Source organism: Echeneis naucrates, chromosome 6 (assembly GCF_900963305.1).
Source record: "Echeneis naucrates chromosome 6, fEcheNa1.1, whole genome shotgun sequence".
NCBI lineage: Eukaryota > Metazoa > Chordata > Actinopteri > Carangiformes > Echeneidae > Echeneis > Echeneis naucrates.
In genome coordinates, this window is record NC_042516.1 from 18,908,337 (window position 1) to 18,932,242 (window position 23,906).

At 39.3% G+C, this 23,906-nt stretch overlaps 1 protein-coding gene across 1 annotated transcript; it reads left to right on the forward strand.

The window, feature by feature from the left end:
• The first annotated feature begins 648 nt into the window (after positions 1 to 648).
• On the forward strand, positions 649 to 11,927 carry rspo1 (R-spondin 1). The gene is made up of 5 exons (XM_029504870.1): positions 649 to 877; positions 2,784 to 2,978; positions 5,415 to 5,558; positions 6,206 to 6,430; positions 10,233 to 11,927. Exons 1-5 carry the CDS (start codon positions 781 to 783, stop codon positions 10,469 to 10,471), a joined length of 900 nt encoding a protein of 299 aa, XP_029360730.1. The 5' UTR covers positions 649 to 780; the 3' UTR covers positions 10,472 to 11,927.
• The last annotated feature ends 11,979 nt before the right edge of the window (positions 11,928 to 23,906 follow it).

Below are 23,906 nucleotides of genomic sequence, written 5' to 3' on the forward strand. Positions count from 1 at the left end.
CTACTGATCTTTTCATCTGACTTTCAGAAAGATAGTAAATAAGCTTATTGTGAGACTATTTCATCATTGTTAATTCACCCATCAGTATCTGCAACATTTACTTTTTCTAAACCTCTTCCTTATCTTTCTTCTTTTCTGCCTTTCATTTTCCCTCAGCAGGTCCTGGTGCAAGCAGATGTGTTGCCACAAATAGTCAAGTACCAGAATCCATCTTTCCTCAGCCTGCCAGCTTATTAGGGCTAATTTTAGTTCATCCTTAGAGCACCTTCAATAAGACACGAGCTCTGACAGCAGGTTCCCTGCTTTCCTGCCTGCCCATCCCAAGCTTAATGGGTTGAGCCACCACAAGTTCGGCACGCTCCTCTTCACTCTCTACTCCTCTTCATCCTCTGCAAAACCCCTCAACCCCCACAAATGGACAAAACACCCACCTGCAGCACTGCTCTGTCTACTCCCTTTCCCAGTACTGCCACCAGTGTGATGGCTTGTTGCGCCTCTGGCTTGTTTGGATTTGCAACCGCAGCATCACCTTCCACTACACAGACTTGCGGATACAGCAGCCACTAGAGAGAAGGATACAGTGAGACAGAGGAGGGGTGGGGGGTGGGGGGGAGGGAGAGACAGACAGAGAAAGAGAGAAGCGCCACACTGAGGAGGAGGTGGGATCATCTGTCCCAGCAGCAGAGGGATCCACCTGTCCCACAGAGGAAGGGGGCCCCCCCACCTGATCCATCTGGTTGCAGGGGGGGACCCTGCGTGGCCGAGAAGGCAACAGGGACTATGCAGCTGGGACTGGTGGTGCTGGCAATGGTCTTCCTTAGCGCCATGGGTCATAGCGATGCTCTCAAGCTCTCCAAGGCGAGAAGGCAGAGACGGGGTGAGTTCTCTTCCTCCTTTAGTTTGTTTTGATCTCTTTTTCCTTCCACTTCAACATTGCTGCCTTACGTTACTGTGGTCTGAGTCACGGAGGTCTTATATTGTCTTATAAACATTTAACAAGCAAAGCAAAGATAACATCTTGTTTATTTTCTCATCATTCTTATTTGTTTTTCCTGCGCGGGTTATGTTAGGTTCAGTGTTTCTTCTGAATGGCTCGTCTTTCTTCCTCTCTTTAAGATTATGCCTCTCTCAGTTTATGTAAAACTTACATATAGAGTATTAGAATTGTATATAGAGGGGGGTTTGATGTATTTGCCCTCAAAGCCATCAGTCTTTTTGTGTCTGGCTCTGTGGGTACATAATGGAAGGAGTACCTGACAGTTCTAAGCTCTCAATTGAACCTCACTGCCGCTGTTGTTGTAAGCATTTTTCTGACCTCACGCAACCAAAAGATGGTGCTTGGGCCAACTTGCTGTATATCTCTGGCCTCAGAGCCTCCGTCATAGTCTTACTGTCAGCTTTGAAATAATTCTTCCTTTACACACAAGGAGCTTTCAGCCAATGCCAAAGTCAGCCCAACCTCCATGAACCAGAATTCATAAAATATCATAGCTGGCCACAGAAACAGATGTTGTGTTATTAAAATCACAGATACTAGGATGGCGGAACTGTTTATGTCATAAATAGAAATTGTACTGTACTTGTGCTATTGCGACTATACAGCTTTGTGTCTTTAAGATGGTCAGACCATGCGTTTTCTTCAACCTCTGTTGCCTCTCTCAATGAATTCAGCATCATGCAGGAATCAATCTGAAACCATCAGAGAGTAAGGTAGCACCCACTGGTCCTTGTGCTCCAGGGAGCGCAAACTGTCTCTATTTCTATCCGCCACGCATCACAGTTTACAACACCAGATTCTCGGATTCAAACACTCTTCACTTCATAAGCCAGTAATTGCTTTTAGCATTATTTGTGATAGTGAGCAGTAAGACCTGGCTGCGATGATTGCATATTTGAGCTGAGGACTGGGGTGATCCGTTCATGGGAAAACCTTTTCAACATTTTTAATATCCAACACATCTCTGGGAGGCACGGTGGTAGCTGGGATGGATGGCAATGTGAAAGTATTTCTATTTAGAGCTGATGATTTACAGTCCTCTACTGTAAATCAACTCCAACCTCCGTGCTTTTGTCTCTGAATGACTAGCCCTAACCCTTGATTTCTATTTAAGTGCGCTGGCGCTATTCATTTTGGGAAGATGAAGGAATTGGATTAAAGTCTGAGCCTGGGATTACAAGGAGGTGAAGTGTGAATACATGTGCAGTGCAGTTTCAGATTCAGGACTTACTTGCTATAGAAAAGCACTGGCATATTCATCATATTCGCATATTCATCTCTTGGTCATGTCCATCATTAATGGAGTTTTCTAATGCCAGGATCATTTCTGACTGATTCCAGTGGAGGCTCTGTATGTTGTGAGTTGCCTGATTTTGACTGGTTCTTGGGTGAATGTCAGCCCCAATTACCCGGGTTTCTCCAAATGAAAATCTGTTAAGGATCTCCGGCAAGCAGTTTGAAGTAAACAGTGAGTAACTGTTCAAACAAAGATGTTTGGCCTGGCCCCCACTTAGATTAAGCTGCAAGCATTAAGCCCTGCTTGTTGGAGTGATAAAGTGCTGGCAGGTTTATGACTGGATCAGAGGACATGCCAGCATAATGTTACATTTGCCTGATGTTTTTCTCATTGGCAGTATATTGACAAATGCACTTTATACTTCCTTTTATTTAAATTCATGTCTGTCTGAAAACAGTTTATGTTTTAATGTAAGGGTACACCGCACTGCGCTGTTGCTTATTTCAACTTGCCTGTTACTTTCCTCCTGTTTACTTTATGTTTCCACAGTTAGTACTGAGGGGCCACCATCTTGTCCCAAAGGCTGTGACCGATGCTCTGAGTATAACGGCTGCATCAAATGTAAGCCCAAGCTCTTCATTTTCCTGGAGCGCAATGACATTCGTCAGATAGGCGTGTGCCTCGCCTCCTGCCCCATGGGATACTTTGGGATGAGGAACCCAGAAGGCAACAACAGATGCACCCGTGAGTTCTGCTTTGTGTTGTGGACTTGGGGGTACAGTAAACAGGACCATGTGTGTGGGCACGTTACATTTGTAAATACACATCTGGAATCTCCCGAACACACAAAGACTGGAGCTTACTTCAATTTTTGGTTGGTAACTGCTCACTCTCACTGTGGAAAAATGTACACAGCTGATGCTAAATCAATCTTGCAAGTGTTAAAACCTGTGTATCTACAATAGTTTTAACATTTTGAAGAGTAGAGGAATACCACATCAGATTTTTTTCCTTTGTGTCCTCCTACTTTGTATTTAACAAAGATATTAATACCATGGGTCCCACCTTAATCAATACTAAAATATGAACAAATCAACTCTATTTACTGGTGGTTTATGTTATTTTAAACTAATCTCTGTTGCTTTTTTCATGCTTGTGACTGAAGTATAATAACCTTTTATCACTTTAAGTGTGTGAAAAAGAGGCAACTGGCCACTATTGACAATAACTTAATACACAAATCAAATCCCTGTTTTTCTGTCCCTTTGGAAAAGAGGAGGCAAATAGCTGACAGATTTGGAAAAATAGTTGCTGAAGAGAAGGAAAGTCGGAGGGATTTGTAAGTAATCTGGTGTTTTTTATGGTTATGGGACAGGTTTGGCTCAATTGGAAGGTGGGTGAAAGTGAGGCCACAGTCACGACACTGACTTAGTGGAGTGCCAGCACCTCAGTCTGATGTCTGGTTCCTCTTAAGTGCCGGCAGAAAACAGGATTGTAATAAAATCCCAACAAAATCATTTATAATTCATTGTTGTTTGTCTGTTTTTGGGAGGATTTCTGTGTTTTGCTTTGTTGTTGTTGCTTTTTTTTTTTTTTTTTGGGGGGACCTCGTGGGCAAGGGTCATGCTGCAGACAATCCATCCATGTTTGTTTTAGTGTATATTTAATTTGGATATGCCCTTAAAGCAATCTATGCAGTCGCTATTCATGAATGTGTGTAGGTATAAAATAATTTCTTTGCACTTTTGCTGACTGCTTCCACCATCTTTATTACTTTACTTTATTACTAGCATGCGGCTACATTCATTGCTTCAAGATAGTCTAATATTAGATAGCTGGTGGGCAGCTACAACGCCAGCAAACCTATAGTGATTTTCTGCTGCAAGAAGAAAACACTACCTTCTTAATGTCATATGTGATGAACTACATATTCTGTAAGATTAAAAGAGCCTCAAAGAATATACAACTAAAGATCTATCATTTCGTGCTGCCACAGTGGAGTGTAGTACCATGCTTTCTCGTCTGAGCTGTCTTTGTTTTATAGCCTTTATACTCAGAGGTCAACAACAGAATCTGTATCTTATTCCAAACTGACAGAATTTTATTTAGCCTCTAAAGTTTGTTGCATCAGTGCAAATTACACATTTAGAATTATTTATGAGATATTTTTTGCTATTCTATTAAAATACTGGATCCATTTCAATAAAATCAACCACATGTGTTCTATTTCTCAAAGAAGCATTATTTCACCATCCTGACTTTTGCAGAAAGGGCTGAATTTTTGTAGCAAATTCCACACAGAGGCCCTCATGGGCTAACCTGGGTTATTATCAAATCATCTGACTTTATACATGACATCCCAGAATGTCTTGTTACCAACATTTGTCTTGCATTATAGGGCTACAAACGTCAGTTCTGTCAAATTTAGCTGTCAGGGGCTTAAAAATAGTAATTGGGAGCAGAAGGCAAAGACTGAAAGATCCCAATGAGCGATTTAGTCTCAGACCATTTCTGGCCTTGGCATCAGAGCAGTCGCAGATCAAATATTCTTGACCTGAACACTCATGAATATGATGCGTCTAGATCCGAGTAACACTGGCACATGGAAAGTTACAGATTCCTATCTTCCTTTGTTGTCCTCATGCAAGACAGGTCAATTCAGATGGAATGAATGACGCGAGGAAGGAAGCACCTTTAATGATGAGACAAAGCTTTTTGGAAGTCTTCTACCATATCTGGTTTTTATCCTCCTGTGCCTGTAATTACACTAATTTCAAAAAGTTCTTTGTTTGACTGGAGAGTCAGTGTGTTTAATGAGTCTGAAGTGGGGAAAAGCCCACTCTTGAGAAACCTAGTGAAGCATTACACTCCTGGCTGTACTCATTCACATCTACTTTCCAAAACAAAAAGGCCTCTGGTGCATGTGTTTTTAAAAGAAGTGTTACTCCCCTTAAATAGACCCCATGTTGCTTAACCACCAATTAATGTCTCAGAGGAAATAAAATTTGAGTTCTTCTTCCTATTTCCTTCTTTTTGAGCCAAGATGCAATGAATTCTTCATTAAAAGAGTGAAGATTTCTTTATATTCACAAGCAAGAAAAAACTAATTGGACGGCAATAAAATGAATCTAACAAAATTTCATTTGATCATCTGTTTTTTGTCTCTCCTGTGTCTTCCAGAATGTAAAATAGACAACTGTGAAGCATGTTTCAATCGGAATTTTTGCACAAAATGTAAGGAGGGCTTGTATTCACACAGCGGGCGATGTTATGTAAGCTGCCCTCCAGGCCATCGCACTTCCAACGAAACCATGGAGTGTGTTGGTAAGTGACCTTAAACATCCCACTTGTTTATCCACTTAAAAATATCATCATGGCATCCATGACATCTACCTGCTGTAACACATAAACTATACTTCATCTGAGAAGCCAGTTTTCTCCCGTTGTTTGGCCTGGAAAAAGGGAAGTGAACACTTTTGAGAAAAATAAATAAAGTCTCTTGGGTTTTCCTAGCTGGGGTTTTATTTCTGTTGAAAATGATTATGTCATAACTTATAAATGATGGCATTAACTGTGAAAATCAGAGCTCTCTAGGCATCTTGGTTAAGAGCTGAAAGACCTGGCACTCTGGACTGCGTTTCTGGCATCTTGTACCATTAACTCGACTTGCGTGTCCACTGGGATTACAAACTTGACTTTAAAAACTAGCTGTTGTGTTGAAGCATGGGATACTTAACGGGCATATGCTTTGATACATTTTCAGGTTCATAGCAACCTTCTAAATCTGTCTGAAAAATTTGGGGGAAAAAAAAAATTGCTTTCAGATTTCCAAATTACCTTAAAGTCATTATCCTGTGCCAAAACTACTGAGCTGTAAAAAGCAGGCTGGAAGTTTACTAAACAAATGTGAGACACTGGAGCTGGAAACTGTTGACTCCCTACCTTAGTCTTTGTGCCATGTTTTCCCCCAGGTCAGCGTGCTTCAGAGTGCGAACTGGGTGAGTGGAGCCAATGGGGTTCCTGCATGAAGAAAAACAAAACATGTGGATTTAAGAAAGGCTCGCAGGCTCGAGTTCGTTCCCCCCTGCCACAGGTCCAAAGCCCAGACACCTCCACGGCCTCTGTGGTGTCGGAGACTTGTGTTCCTCAGACAGAGAGAAGGAAATGCGTCGTGAGCAAGACACCCTGTACACGAGGTAAACAAAACACACATAAGCAGAAAACCAATGCACAAACAAGGAGGAAACTGCACTTAATAGTGGCTACTGCTTCAAATAGTTGTAATCAGAAGACACCGTTCAGATTACAGCTAAATGCGCAGTAAAATCCATGTGCTTCATGAAATGTCTCCACTGGTTAATATGACGAATGAAGGAACCATTCCTCAACAGCAAAAACCCCTGTAGTCCCGCCAGTGTGTATGTGACCCCACAGTGTGTTGATTGGGTTTTGTTTGGCTGAGCTCACAGAGGGATACTGACTCTCTTGACTTCTCAGCATGTAAACAATAAACCCCAATCTACAAGCCAAGCAGATGAAGGGCAGGCATTGAGCACTGCAAAGCTGGAGAAAGATCAGAGCGAGAAAGTGCTATTTGTTCTGAAGGCCATTGAAGCTTGGGGTCATGACATATTTACTTGGGTCCTTATCACCCACACAGCAGCTTGCTCTCCAGAAGGTTAACAGTCATTCCCGCCAGCCAGTGGCCATTATCAGCTTTCGGAACAGCTAATTAGTCACTCTTGAGCTCATTTGCAGATAGTGCCAATAAATGACAGATCTGGCCAGGCACTCCAGTCGTTTATTGGATGAAAAGTGCTACAAAGCACAGCAATGATCCTAGTTTTTTGCTTTTTTGCTTTTAAAAATGCCATCTTTAGCAGTGAGGTGAAGAAACTGTGAATTTACCAGCAGTGCTGGTAGGAAGATGAACCTTCCAAAGTGGAGAAACACAAGTGGAGCTGTTGTTCTTTCAATTTATAGGATTCCTTTTCTTGGACCAAAAGAGGTTATTTGTTAATTAAGAGCCATTAGTAAATTATTGTTTTCTTAAAGTCACCAAATACCAATCTGTTTAGCATAATGAATTAATTTTAACCAAGGCTGTAAACTTACACTTATTTGCAAAGTCTAAGAGAACTGCCAACAAGCCATATTTAAAGGTCTTTATTGGACGGTGGCACGCATAGGGGATTTCAGGCACAGCAGCAACATTGCGTAACAATATTTGCACAGTCTTGGCATCTCTACAGAAGTTGCAACATTTAACAGATGATATGCCTGGATATTTGTGAGTAAACATGGAGGAGGCTCACATACACCAGCACCATCCTCTCCTTTCCTAGAGAAATTCCTTCACAAGTCTGAGGAAGCAGAACATAATCTGAAATTGTCCCATACAGATGGGCATGTCGAGAGATGAGGAGGTTTGCTTGGTGTGTGAGGAGTAGAGGGTTCATTAAAAATGCTGTGGCAATGCAATTTGAGAAATAAGAAGCAAACTTACTCTGTATTGCACCTACATCCTGGAAAGAACTCCAGTCTAAAGGAAAAATAATTAATGGTAAAGTATCTTAAATTAAATTAAAGTAAAAGTAATAAAAGTAAAGTATCTAAAATTCTTATTACCACTGTCAGCAAGAAGAAAGGCAAGCATGATACGTGAGGTAACACCTGACAAGTGATGAGTCAAGGCAGCTTTGCAAAGGGTGGCATCAACTTACTTGAGTTTAACTTGGTCCAGCTTTTCCTCTGTTGGGATGCTATGCACGTTTGTATGTAAATAAAATACGCATCACTGGCAGAATGCACAAGAGTGACTATTCCCTCTGTGAGGTAAATCATGGGTGATGGTACCGTGACCCCAGTCAACCAGTTCATGTGGGTAAACACTGTGCAAAGAAAGAGTGCAACTGTGGATTCATCTGTGTGAGTTGGCTGGCAGACTGGCTATATAAAACACGGGGGGTAGACCTTGTATAACATTAGTGATTTAGTGGTCTGCAGATCTCACGCTTTGTGTTGATTTGGCTGCAATTTTTTCCCCTTTTCCTGAAGCTCCACAAAAGGGTCTCACGCGAAAACAGAATTTTCTGGATGTGTTATTGCATTTGTCAGGCACAATTGTTTAGCTTGGATAGAGAGAAGGTGCAATCAGAGCTGTCATAAACGGATGGAGTCCCCCTCTCTTTGCTCCATTGGTAATTTGTTAGAGAAATAATTAAGTCCTTACACAGTAAGCACATTAGCTCAGATGCTGCAGAGTGTGTGTGAGGACCCTCCACTTCACTCAGGCTGCACTCTGGTTCACCGTCTCTCACTGATGTCAATTGAAACTATTACTGCTCAGTATTATGCACTTGTTTGCCATAAAAGTTGAAAGGTACATTTATTGATTCAAAACAAACATAAATGATGAGCATGTACATAAAAATGATTTGATCCAACTCACCAAATGGGATTTTCACTGTATCGGTTTCACTTTTTGCATTACTCTGTCTGACTGGGCCTTTTAATTTTAATTTGAGAGTACAGCAACTCTACTTCTCTACTTCCACTTCATCACCAGATAATAAATTTCACTGGCTACGCACACATTGTTTTTGGTGAAATTTGAGAAACATTGTACCTTTGGGCTTTTAGGTTTTTTCAAATTTGCATTTAAACCAAATAATCATAACTGTTTGTTCGACAAGTTTAAAAAATACCGGAGGGAAATAAACACAGACTTTAAGTTATTACTGAATGGCCGTAGACAAACATGGTGGCGCCATAAGCCCTGCTGTTGTCAACTGCATGGTGAACACTGTCCAGCCCTTGGCATGTGTTCACTCAGTTTCTAGGATGTGCAGAGATTCTCAACGCACAAGTTCACAATAAACATCCTCCAACATAACTACACTCCCACAGATATACAAAACCAAATACTTTTGAGTGCTGCTTAAACAATAGCCATCTGACTCTAGACACAATGTTCATTTCCACTTGGTGACAATTCCTCATGTCCTTGTGCGGCATTATTGGGCCTCTTGACAATGTTTAACTCATTATACCAGAAGTGATTTCAAAGTGATTTATGTGACAGAAATTAATGTCACTTGACTGTCATAAGAGCTCTCACTGTTTATACACGAGCTGCATTTTTAAATCACCAGCTGAATAGCAGCTCTTATCACTCTTGAATGTGTAATGTGCAACCATTAACCACGTCATGATGAATGCCCATATTTAGAGAGCACTCTTAAAAATGTGTGACAGGTGTAAATCCTAATGCAAGGCAGTAGGAAAGCTTATGTGCATTTAGTGGGCTGAAGGAGTGAGAAGCCGTTGAAACAGAAATTAAAGATTGAAGAGTCGACACCCCCGCTACCAGCTCTTGATGCTCCATGTTAATATCAGGTATAAGGTAAACTGGTCCATCTAAAATTGGCACATCGGCATTCTAACGTTTTTTAACAAAATCCAGCCAAGGCTAATGGGACCTGACAATTTTTCAGATTAAGTTAAATGAACAATATGGTTAACATTAAGGAGGATGCAAATGTTAGCACAAAAAATTGCTGTTGAGGTACTGGGCCAGAAAGGTAAACTAGCCGACTGACAAGCCCCCCCTAAGCCCCCCCCAAAAAAATAAAAATTAACCTTCAGGATGTTTTATTTTGTCCTATTAAGTCTGATTATTTGCGGGTCCTTTGTGGTACATGCTGACAGCACTTATACGGCCAAACATTATTTTGGCACTTTTGAATGATTCTGGGCTGGATGTGCATGGCTAACTCGTTTTGCCTGCATTAAAAACCACACAACCACACCCGCAAGTTTTCATCCAGCACACATCCCATATCCTCTACTCTCATCTCTTAGGAATCCATCCTTTTTTCCTTTTTTTTTTTTGGCTCAGCCAAAATATGACATTTGATGATGAAATAAATCTGACAGGAGCCTATATGAGAAATATCCCATCCCATTAATACTGTTTTCTATGAATTCTAATTTCAGAGAGGAAGAATAAGGGAGATCAACACGATGATACAAACAGCAGAGAGAGGGATAACACACGTGGGCGAGGACGAGAAGGCAAAGATGGCAGTAGAGGAGGAGAAGAAGGAGGAGGAGGAGGAGGAGGAGGTGGTGGTGGCGGTGGTGGTGGTGGAGGAGGGGGCGGAGGTGGGAAGAGGAGAAAAGGCCAGAACAGAACAACCACCGCTCCCAGCATCACAACCAGCACCATCAGCTAAACTTCAGTGCCTGCTGGTGGGGCAGAGAGCGAAGCAAAGACAGTGCCTCACCCAGTGGTGCCAGCCACAGGCAAAGATAAAAGTGATGAAGGACTGGATTAATGCTGCTATGCTTTGTATAAGATGCAAAGAGAACTGGAGGATAGGTGCATCACAAAAGGCCTTCCAGAGCTTTTTGAATAATTGAACCCATCCAGAGGAAACTGGTGTCTTAGTGGTTCTGAGAGAGATGTTGAGTTTCATTCCACTGTGAGGGATCACTGTTGGACAAGCAGTCACGTGGCGGTCATGGTTCAGCACAGTCCATATCATGAACCGACCCGTGTCACTTCTTGAAATCAGAACAGAATCTGTTTCAAATGCAGCATCAAAGCTGGAAGTCTGATAACGAATGAAGGGCCTCTCCAGTTTATGATGTATTGTGTTGGAGTTTGATTTTAATCACAATCTGTTCTTCATTAGTTTTCATTTTTGTGAGAAATGGCAGATGGATTTTCTCAACAGCCGCTGTATGTGATGTAAAGATGGTGAATAGTATTAAGTCCTTGTACCTTTATTTCCTATTGTTAGATGAAAAGAAAAGGCACTGGAAATCATTTGTGGTTGCTGAGGACGGAAGGTCTTCTATATTATTTTGATGAAGGAGTCTCCAAGAAAATAGGCCTAAGAGAAGATATAGAGGGGGATCAGCTGGGACCTCAGCTCATGTCCTTCTCTGGTGTCTTGATGCAAACTTTTGCCATTTCATAGCATAGCTGTTTCTCTCAGATTAAACAATATTTCAATCAGAAAACAATTCTGCACAGAAGATGAGCAATTAAAAACACAAATATTTGCATGGTACAAGGTTGCATGTGTGTGTGTGCGCGTTTGTTTGTTCCTATCTAAAGTCTGGGTGTTTGTGTACTTCGTATGCATTTCTGCACGGATTTGAGTTGTTTTCTTGATGGAACATAGTTGTTTTTACATGTGTGTGTACATTTGCACATATGTATTAATGCTGGTCTCATAGAGATAGGGTCTAGATATCAAAAGGAAACAAAATGTAAATGCACAATAATGTATCAAATATGCAGTAACTTCAAGCCACTGGTTATCATATAAGCCATCAAATCATCAGCTGCTCAGTAATCATATATGTTTGCAACAGGGTCTGAAGAATTTGCACAACTTTGATGTTTCCTACTGCTAAAATTTCATAACTATGAAAGCATTTACAGTTTTTACACATTTATACTCCAAATCCTGGTTTCATAACATTGCAGATACAGTTTCTCTTTTTTATTCCTAGAATGTTCTCAATGGATCTGTTTGCTCTCCACAAGATATTAGATTCAGGAGAAGTTACACGCTACATTATTCATTCATACTATGGATTGTCATACTGAATATGTCAAATTGTGTTTATCATCAAACCTAAGAAGTATTAATACCATCATGTATAGCTTATTCTGTGACAGCCTAAATAAAGTTCAGATGAAGCTGATGTCACTTCGGTCATACACTGATTTTGCTTTTTGTGTCATTGATTATAGCTGAAATGTCACCAACGGTTTTGTCACTTCTGACGGTGCGACATATGATCGAAGACTCAGGAACTTTTATACATATAAGGACACATTTACATAAAGACTTGGTACACTTAGAGTAAATTATTTTTTAAATAATATTTCTTTAACAACTTCTTTTTCTTCTTATTTTCAGTTTTGCACGTTTTTTACTTACTAGGTTACTTGCTGATAGGGAAGATAAATAGTCCTCACATGGAAAGAAACAGAATTTAACTTAACCTGCATGATATAAATTTATTTGGAATGAAAAAAGACAATTGTAAAGGTAATTGTAAAATTACAACCAAAACGATCAATTTTAAACTTCCATCACATTTTTGATTTTATATACTTATTGTTGTGTGTATGCTTTTGGCAAATTGTCTCCCAAAATTTGCGTACCTTTATAAAATATAAAGATAATCTGGCTAAACTTCTAGTATGTTATAATCTTTTTTGATTTACTGCTTAAACTCCCTATGTTGCTTTATTTCCAGATCTCAGCAATTACCTCAGTGTGTTCTGAATCATTATGTTACATAACACAGTGATGGCCAAAACAACACAAATATTGTTAAATAATAATAATAATAATAATAATAATAATAATAATAATAATAATAAGAATAATAATAATAATAATAATAATAATAACAATAACAACAACAACAACGTCTTTAACATCTTTATCATTTTGCCTGCTTTGATAACTTCTCAATCTCTGTCCTGAATTCAATTAAAAGAATAAGAACTTCATTCTGCTGAGGTGTGATGCTTTGTGCATCCAGGTGACTGCCTTCAGTGGTTATGGTAGGCTTTTCCTTGGCTACAGCAGGCCATTTTGAGAGGTGGACGAGCTAAGATGGTGTGATGGTCCCGATCGCTGGCCAAATGCTGGCGCCTGGGCAGGGGTCGTAAAAGCAGAGACAGAAATAAAAACTAATGGTGTGTCATAGCCAGAAGGGAGGGGGTATACCAAGGCTTGGCCTAACAACAAAACAGCTGTTTCTCATTACTATCGGGGAGGGCAGGGGGAATGGTAGAGTATGCACCGTAAATTACACATTCATCGCTCTTCCTGACCATAAATTCTTACCCTGGCTCCATTGGACGGAGCTCTCCCTTACCTCCCACTCCCTCTTTTTTTTCCACTCTCTTGTTCCCCACTCCCGTGTTTTCCTAGAGAAATGAATGGTAAACCCTTGGAGTATATGGGTGCCCTTGATTTGCCAAGATGCTTAACAATGAATGATTTCATTACTTTAGTTTGGCCTTTAAGCCTGGCCCCAGGGAGTGCATTGTGTCAATCAGGAACACCCATGTCTATGCTTGACTGAAACACACAGTCTCTGATCCAATTAACAACAAAAAGGGTACCACCACGATACCAGAACTCTTGACATCAACCTGATATCACACTCAAACTGACTGACAGGTCTTTAAACACAAAGACTGCCATTAGAATAAAACTAATCCTATCACCTTTTCATGTGTCCAAATGTTTTAATCTAGGAATGTGACAGGATCAGGTGTTTCATTCATTAATCATTTTAAGCATTTATTCGCTGCCAGAAGAGAACTTGGACCTGGAGAGTAGAAGACAAAAAAAAAATAATAGTAATAAAATAAAACTTGCTAAAGCTTTTCATCTGCAGAGCAGAGCCATCTTCCCATTTGGCAATCTGGAGCCAAGAATAAACTTCTAATTTGCATTGAGTCTGTTGGTACCAGTGACACTTCCAAACAGTAATCAATGGCAGAAAATACTCATTTAAATGCAGTGCAATTTCCCCTGTCAGACAGTGAAGTAGAGTTTAAGCTGCAAGAGAAGAGCTCTCCCAGAAATTATGTATTGCTTCCTCTGGATAACTCTTAGAAATCACAGTATCCAAAAGGAAGTTTCCATTCAGGCATAGAAAATACTGGAATCATTCCACAGGAAGATCTGTGAATTATCTAAAAAACAGGGAGATTTTAAAATAACAAGTAATTGTTCAGTGCTGTGAAGCTCACATAAGAAATTAATTTCACCTCCATTGCCATGTTTTGTGATACGAGTGGCTATGTCAAACTCGTGTGTAAATGGAGAACTGTTACATTTGGGGGACCAGACCCCCTGTCCTTTATTGCAGCTGTGTTCTTCTGAAACAAGTGTGACGTCACTGTTCATTTTATAATATTTGCTCTACTATGTTCCTTATTTCAATGATAAAGGTGCAGCAGCAATAACATACTTCCTTGAGAAAACTACCTAAGATGTCATCATATGGGTGAATAAGAGGTTGGGGGTATTTGAGGCCACTGGAGTCTCCAACCGAGTCACCAATGAATGCCAGCAGTATCTAATGGAGTCTCTCCTCCCACTATAGTGGCTTCCAGCTCTTTAAAAATCAGCAATCTGACTGATCCGTGATAATTTCCATCTCTAAAACTCCACAACCATCCTCTCTTTATGGCTCACGATCTGAGGGGCTGAATCTGGAAATGTACAAAGAGAAAATGTCCTCTTCGATTCAAAAATATTCCAAAGCATTGTACATCAACACTGACAGTCTGACATGTATGATCAGCAACAGATATCTATAAAGGCAAGGCTGCTAAATCAAAATAACAAAACTATTTTTTGTTATAATGAAGCCAACACTTCTTGTGGGAAACAGCAAATTTACATCTGATGACATTTAAAAGACACAGGGGACTTGAAATTGGATCAAAGGTGAGGTGGGAGAGACTGGGGGCCTTTGCATTGAACTTGAGATTTCTCAGGGAGAACCCGTGATGAATCCAACACATTTTCATATAATGAGCAAGTGAAAAGCTGAGGGAATGCATTGGACAAGTAATAAACTAAAAAGGGATTAAGCATCTATCAACAAAGCTTAATTTCACCCAAGTTTGTCTTATACTGAGAAAGGGTCAAAAACTACTCCTGATAGAGGAGAGGAAGAGTTTCGAGGATGAATGTCGAGAAACTGGCAAACTGGCAACACTTGATACATGCTGCCCCCTTTTGGGCATGATAAGTATGTAAAGAAAACTCAAGCAAATTTGATAACACACACAAACTTTTGTTTGTTTTCTTTGTTTTAACTAACTCTGGTTTGAGTAAAGAGGATAAAACCAGGTTATCTGGTTTTAATAATCTAATCCCATTTGAGAAGACAAATAACCACTAAACACCACACAAAAGGCAAAGAAATGAGCATAGTCAAAATAATTAAAGAATAGTTTAGAAAATAACTAACCACTGTGAGGACTGTTTTTAATGATTACATTTTCACAATACCATTTTGCAGATGTTCTTACTTCTATGAAGGTGTACAGCTGTAATGACAAACAAAACCACAAGAGGGGGGTACTGACATTTAAAACACAATTCACTACCAGTTAACTTTCTATGAAAAGAAGCATTAACATATTATTCCTAATAATCATAGTAAAGGTCAAAGGAGAGCTACAAAGCAAAAAGAAAATAAAAACAATAGCAGAGAATGTAATGATGGATTAAAATTGTAACAATCTTTGTTGTCGCAGTTCAGTGTACTAAAATAATGTCTTCATTGAAAGCAAGTAATTTTAATAATGTGAGCCACATTTCACGATTAACGTCTGTTTATATCTCAAACGTAATAATTTCTATCTCTTCCAGTATACCAAAAAAAGGAACAAACTGTTCTTTGGTACGATCTACTATGAAGGTTTGATATGAAATATGAATTTCACAACATTTACACTGATAATCAATAATTTGCCAATTTGAATAACCTCTTTGTGATAACAACTATCAAATGGATGAGCATTAGATATTATTTTAGTTATTTTTTAGCCCGCTATTAAACATTTCAGGTCTATCCCCTCCTTCCACTTTTTGCATTCCAAACATCTCATCTCTAAACAACTGCTCCAACTGAGCTGCCCAGCTGTCACTACACTGACTACACTGTAGTAGGACGTATACTTGGATTACCCTAAGACAGCAATAAATTACACAGTTTTCTTTAAAGAATTAATATTCATATATTATTTGTCTCTTTACTCTTAATTCTTCTCCAACTCATTAACCCACATCAGTTTGAACACTACAATAAAAATATTTTCTCCCTGAAGCAGAAAAATACTCAAAAGTTCTTTCATTTCGCCAACAGTTTATGCTAATTTTTCTGATATCTGCACTCATTGTTGGTCCTTGATTATGACTGCTGTCTTTATCACTGGACAGTCAATGAACTGTGATCCATGTGGTCTGCAATTATGTTAGTGCCTTATCCAGTAGGTTTTTGCCTTCCATTATAATTCTTTCTGCAGTTCAAAGGTCCTTTTTAGACAAAGCTTTTCATGCATCACCAAGTTTCAACAAACCAAAAACCAAAAAGGGCAACACTCAAAACCGCATTCCCAATACTTTCAGGCAATAGTTGCAAAATTTTCGCATCCCGGATGTTCATGTCTGAATTTCTTTATGAGAATTCATCACATTACTACATGCCCACATTAATAGACACTTTTCGTTCCAAAACCACATCAAACCCTGAAAAGTGTAAAAATGTATGGGAGGGAGTAAATGGCAGCACAACAAACTAATAAGTGTGTTTAAACACATTCTGCAATGAAGAATGTGAGAAATTGCAATTTGAGTGTGAAGCACAAGCGCAGTGAATACAAGCTGACTACCCAGAACATTCACTGCTCATTATTAGCATGGTTGGTTTTACACAAGGACTATCTTATATATGGTGTTGCGTTTACATTAGTTGCACATTTTCCTGTGTTCACATGCCCCATCTTTTAGTTTAAACAGTAAATCAGTTGGAATCCTGCACAGAGATGTAGTTCTCATCCGTCACTTGGGAAAGGAGGGATTTTAACAGAGGCCATATCAGAGTGGTGGGTGCATCCAACCCTGAACTCTGGAAAAACAAGGCCTTGTTTTCCTGCTGAGAGCACTCATTACAAGACAGTATAAGAGCTCCCCACAAGCAAGCCCAACTCCTTGATCTCAGATTGGAGTGAATGAAGAGGATGCAAGCTTGGGCCAACCCACAGAGGGGGCGACTCCAGCACCGTCCCCATGAATGTCAGCTTGGGACACAAATGTATGTTTGAAAAAGAAAATAGCTAGTGGATAAATGAGTCACCTTGTTGTTTGTCCATTACAACCATGGAAATGACTGTTCCCTCTGCAGTAAATGCTACAGGTACAGTGGATGTATCGCTCAATGGACTGCTGAGAAACTTCTCATGAAGCCAAAATTGCCAACCTTAAAATCCATCTCAATGAAAAGTCTGAGGAACATCATTGTTTACAATGAACATTATTTAAAATAGATGCAATGCTTTAATCTGGGCCAGATCAATGAAAGCAATGAACTCGCCTTCCCAAGAGTCATGCTGCTAGAACGACAAAAAAATAATCTGCAGCACGGAGGAGGGGGCAGCTAGTCAATTCTTATCTGTCAATCATATGTGCACACAGTTCAAATGGATTATGCAAACTGTGCATATTGTATTTCCTCATTTAAAGAAAGAAAGAAAGAAAAAGCTGTGACATTTAGGCCCGAATCTAAGACCCCTCATCTTTACCAGTCGGTCTTCAGTACCTAGCCACAAGTGTTCGTGTTGGAAATGTTGGGACACCCTTCGTTACCTTCACACATGTAACACTATATTAAGACTTTGGGAAATATACAACTGAGTGTGGGCCATTTACCTGTGCCGGTACATTTTCAAACGATGGGCGCCAGAGGAAGAGACTCCACTCACTGTTGACGAATGAACGGATCAGTGGCAGCCTACAGCCATTACACAGGACGGCGGTACTTCCGCTAGCTAGCAAGCTAACGTTAGCTAACTTTACGAGCAGCGTATCTGTACCAGCTGTCGTGTTATAGATGTTTAGTAATGCGACTAAATTCACAGAAAAGGACTGGAAATATATCATATCAATAATTCGTACAGTTTGCTAATGTTTTTTTATGGTGGTTTGCGAAGATATCCGGATCAATTATGCTACGTTATTAGTGGTTGCTACGGTAACATTTTTCAGTTTCACAAAGCATTCTGGGAATTTACTTTCCAAGACCCCTCGTTAGGGCCCCTAGCTTTAGATGAAAATACAAAATGGGACACCGTGACACACGTGAGCAACGTGGGAAAACAAATATTACAAATATAAAAATAAAAACCAAGTTTACAGCATCAGACATCAGACTGTGAGCTGACATGTTTCTCACTATTTCATTGAGTCACAATATTTCACTGCAGATTTTATAATTGGCAATGTGACAAATAACATTGGAAATTAAATTGAATTTGAAGTAGTCACAGATTGAAGATGAATTACCAAGGATAGGATAAGCTCTTATTTTCTCATTTGGGGTTAACCCATGTCTGCTGAGGCTCCATACTACAGACTGACTGTGGTGGACCAGTGTAACAACACAATAAACACAAAACGTGTTAATGTTTCTGACAAATCCATGAGTTGAATCTTAAAACATGATTCATTTGGCTTTCTGGTAGCTGAGCCGCTCCATTGCTTGTTGTATAAAACCATGTTTCCATCACCTCGTAATCCATTAATCCTGTAAGAACACCTAATAGACAATGACCGCAATTCTTTTGATTACCACATAAAATAAATCTGTTTTTACAGTTCTCATAGGTTTTTTTTTTTTACTGCACCCACTTGAATAATGACTCACACATAAAACAGAAACCCAGCTATGAGTCTGGTCTGAAAAGACAGATCTTTCCCCTCCTTGTTGGCTGTGTTTCAACTTTTGTTACATCACTGCTGATAACTGGGTTGTAGACAGACACCAGTTACATTCAGTGGCTTGTTTAACAGAAGTTAAATGAAGATGGGGCACTCCATGGGCCCCAAATTTAGGAGTGTTAGTGTGAGATGAAAGCTTCTTCTTCTTTGAATAAATATTATTACTGAGGCTCTTATAGGCCTTGCTAATGTACCTTAAAAATTTAACATTTGTCAGAATTTATCTCATAATTTAACTTTAGTTTTGAACATGATTAGGAATAGTTCAATAAATTAATATACCACGCACAATGTTTGAGTGAAATAACTGACATTTCAAATGGTGTGACTAATATTGATCTACTACTGAAATTATGACTAAGATGTGAACTATTTTATATTGACTTTGAATCTCGAATCTTTAATGCATGAGCAATTCAAATTTCAACACTTCTTATTGCATGCCACAATTTAAGGTGAGATGCTCATGCAGTCAAAACCACATTCAGGTTTAAAAAAAACAAAACAAAACACAACTATTTACACTGAAAATCATTCAACCACAACTATTTTAATATCCCTGAATTGATTTAAAATTCAAGCGCGCAAATGACAGCACCCACTACATGTACACACACATGCACCATATCACTCACCAAGGTGTGTTTCCCAATCAGAGCCAACAAGTGAGACACTCTTCACACAGTCATTACTCCTGCCAGGTGCGTCAGTTTCTATGGATGCAGTCAGTAGAACAAACACTGTTTCACCTGCATAACATTGCATAGAAAAATTAAAAGGGATCAAAGCAAATCAAACCAGTGAAGTGTGTAGTGGCGATTTGTCCAACTTCCATTCTTTTCCAATTCCTGCCATTACTACACAGAAGGAGCCGAAGTGAATTTATGCAGACTCAAGATGATATTGAAGCACAAACGATCAGAATTCAGTTATGATGTATCAATTCCTGCTTATTATCTGTTGGAGCACAGTATTGTTTTGTTTTTCATTCATTTACCTCGGAAGGAATCTTGCCATTTTTTTTTTTTTGTTTTGTTGTTGACACATGGACATAATTTTAGTTTTATATGATACTTATTGTCTAACACAAGCAAAGGGATTAATGTATATACATCCTTAGTTTGACCAACTAACCTTATGTAGTCCCGTAAATCAGATGACTTTCAGAAATGCCTTCAGCAAGGTCATCTCCTGTTTCACTGGTGGCCATCCCTTCAGCTGTAATGGAAGTCAAACATATCTAGTGAACACAAATTTGAAGACGGGTTGCATTTAAATAGATAATGAATACCATTAGTTGTGGGGGGGCAATATAGGTGTCATATGTTCAGTGCAGGCCAAAAGTTTGGACACACTTTCCTATTCATTTGAATGAGAAGGTGTGTCCAAACTTTCGGCCTGTACTGTATGTAGTCACTGAATATGGTTTAGTTAATTTTGTAATTAGATTGCTGCTCACCTGTGTCAATAATATACTAGCACACAGGCACAGACACGCTATCAAATAAATGTCAAAAAAACATAACTCGTGATCAAACGTTTAAGTCATGCAACTCAACTATGGGCTTGTTGGTGGCAATTTTGTTTGTGTTGTTGCCATTGGTAGATGACTGTTCCCATGACATACTTTTGGCTTTGGGTTAGAGAGTTATGGAACTCAGGTTGGAACATTATAAATAATGAAACCACACACACCTGACAAAACTGGAAGTCTGAAGTATGGGAAGTGGGACAGGCCAGAGTAAAGTAGAACTTGCATTACAGGCTTATTTTGAATATGGATGAAAAACGCTATTAATAATATGTTAAACCCCTGAGCCATTCCATTATTATATTACAAATTAAATATAACTACTATATAAACCATTATTTTATTTATTTATTCACCTTTTTTATGAACTCAAACAATTGATGTGTTTTCTATTCTTTAATTGTCAATAATAATAATAACAAGAAGAAAATTTTAACACAAGTGTGAAATGAGTAGCCAGTAATGGAAAACTATGACTTCTAAGTCAAAAAAAAAAAAAAAAAGGTTTCTGTTTGTGTAGAGGGCAGCTTTGCTTTGTGTACAGAGAGATTCAGTTAATATTTACAATTTTGTTCAACTTTTTTCTGCCATGCCAGCTGGTTTTATTTGGATGTTGTAACTCTGTAACTTATTTTCTTAAATTAATACTCACATTCGTTGTTGTTTCTAATTCTACTAGGATGATCAAACCCCCTTTTTTTACTACTGCCAGGATGACTTGGCTTGTTGTGGGCATTTTGGTTAACTTGACGCAGTGTTAGGTAAGTGAATAATTTTTTTGTCCTGTACTGAAATGCAAAACTCTGAATTTGACACCTCAGAGTTAGTCAACCCAGATTTCAGGACTTTATTAAACCTGCTCTCTGAAACAGGCCCAAGCACATGACCAGCACATGAGTGCTGCAACATGTGCTGTCGCTGACTCTGTTCAATCAAGTTTCTCTGATTATGACTGCTTTAATGTTTGGCAAATTAAATACAAGAGCATGGTATTCATACATTTCATTCATCAACTGTTTTTTTGTGTGTGTGTGTGTGTGTGTCTGTATTCATTCTCATTTGTGGATCATAGGACTGGATACAGATGTGGCTTAAATAACCACTGACGTAATACTCAGCAAGTATTTTCTAAATTTGTAACCCATACATTGCCCAGTCGTCTAAAAATGGCTCTGTTGTTGTAAATTGCATATCTTGTCAGAAGATTCAAATAGTTACTGGAGTGGGACTATATTACCTGACATTTGGGGTTTTTCTGTCGTAGTGCGCCTAGAATATGTGGGGTGTAATGAAATGGCAAAAATGAAATTCCTGTTGCTTTAAAAGACTACACACCCATACGTATGTTTTCATTTATCATAGCTAATTTAGGCCTGCGCTCCATTTGCTATTTTTCAAAACCATGCTGAGAATCGGGGGTTAGGGTTGGCTAACAGCTTGGAAAAGTTTTATTGTTTCACAGCGTTGTATCAGACTTCTGTCAATTATAAACAGATACTGATGTAGACCTTAAAAGTGAAGAAAAAAGGTCAGAGGCAAAGTGAGCTGAAACGCTTTTAAAACTCTATTTAGTCCATGTATCAATAAAGGATTTTTATATATTTTCACCACATCAGAGTGGCTTGGACCTTTTCTCTTCTTCATCTTTGAGAGCACAATAGCACCTGATTTTACAAATTTTTTTCTGACCCAGTGCAGCACTCCTTTTTTCCTCCCGCTGATGTAAACCTGTTGCCACATGCAACACATGATAGTAAATTGATTACATTCAATTGAATCTAAATATGTATCAAGCAATTAATTAGTTATTTAAGACAGGAGCTCAAAAAAACATGTTTAAATGGCCAGAGATAGATTTAACAAAAATACTTTTTTTGTCACAACACATTTACTTTAGATTTTGAGGATTAGCTTTGCTCTGAAACTGTGATAAGTGCTTCTGATTTCTGGCAGAGAGGTGGTCCAGCAGGGTAAGAGCAGACATCTGGGAGCGATAAAGATGGGGTTGGTGCTAATCATCCCTTACTGCTGTTTTTATGGACCCAACTTTCAGTAAAGTTGGGATCTGAGCCTGTCTTAACATGATCCTATCAGCCTTCCCCCTCCTCGGGTACATTTTATAGACCTTACAAGTAGCTTTGACCTGTGTTATTCATGTGCGCTCTACATCTGTAACCTTCCTTTCTACATATATGGGGATGCATGGTGTAGTTAAGATATAGGAAATATTTACATAAAATTAGTTTTTCAAAATTCTTATAAATCGTTAGTATTTGTTTGACAGATAAGCTTAATTGCTATCGTATTTTCTTGTACAGACCACAGAAATACATTATAGTTTGTTTGTTTATCAGAAGCTGGGCCAGAAGACACTGACCACAGAAGGTTTGCATGTTTGACTTGTACTGTAAACTGTTGTCTGTATGAACCATGAGAATTTGTAATTCCTCTTCATACAAGATCATGCAAGTGATGCAAAGGACCTCATATTCCATTAACAAGTGTTTCTGTTTCAGTGTGCATTTTATAGAAATTCACACAATTTGTATTTGATTGTCGAGCAAATCTGAGGTTTGAGTGTGTCAGTCTAGTCAATCATTACTGGCAGGCAGCATATCATGTTCTACAAACCCGTGGATGGGTGATGGAATCATGTTTCTTCTCATGTTCGAGGCTTAAATAGAAGTGATGGTCTTTGTTTTTGCATCAGAGGTCGTTGTTTTAATGTAATATCCGACATGGCAAAATATTGAGCCAAATAACTTTTGTGTGAATTGACCACACATTTAAGAACTTAGCCCTGCTGCTGTTTGCACACTTTCGCGCTTGATTCTGGGTGACGGTGAAAACAAAGACGTTGGACAAGAAGAGAGGAAAAAAATAAAAACAACAGTAAGAGAATGAGGCTTGAAAAGACAGCTATAAAATCCTTATCGCCGCATCTCACCCTCACACTCGTAATAGCTGTTTATGTTTGACTTGCTCATAGAGTGCATGCACCATATGATACAGTTAAGTGTCTCCCCCTGACCCTTCCTGCTAGCCGTCACCTCCTTGCCCATCTCCTCCTTCCAATAAATCCAGAAGGGGCCATGTGTCAAGCTGACCTTCCCCCCCAGTGAAAGTGCCATGGAGTAACTCCAGATGTGAACATCCTCCCGCTCTCTTTCTTTCTCCTCTCTCTCCCACAGTCTTTTCTCTCCTACTTCCACCACCGGTCAATCCCCCCCCCCCAACACACACACACACACACACACACACCCCACCCCCCTCCTTTTCTCCCTCCCCCATGCAGCTACGAGTTTTCCATTTCCTTTTTTGGTGAAAAAATCTGAAACGAGGCAGGGAGGAGGACATTTCACCATCGCAGACAGGAGAGTGTATCTGGCCGTCTGTGTATGTGTGCTTCATCAAGGCGATGAAACAGTCGACTCAGCATAAACAACAGTGGATGTATACATATTCGGCCACACATGCACACACACACACACACACACTCTGCCATCTAACTCATATGCACAAAAATACCTTAAACCTGCCCACATGCACGCACACACACACACAATTTACTTTTTTATT

Excerpts from the sequence above, each read along its gene's own strand:
- rspo1 (XM_029504870.1), top strand. The coding sequence starts at position 781 with ATGCAGCTGGGACTGGTGGTGCTGGCAATGGTCTTCCTTAGCGCCATG. Across the intron at positions 2,979-5,414 it reads AGGCAACAACAGATGCACCC|AATGTAAAATAGACAACTGT; the intron begins GTGAGTTCTGCT and ends TGTGTCTTCCAG. Across the intron at positions 5,559-6,205 it reads CGAAACCATGGAGTGTGTTG|GTCAGCGTGCTTCAGAGTGC; the intron begins GTAAGTGACCTT and ends GTTTTCCCCCAG.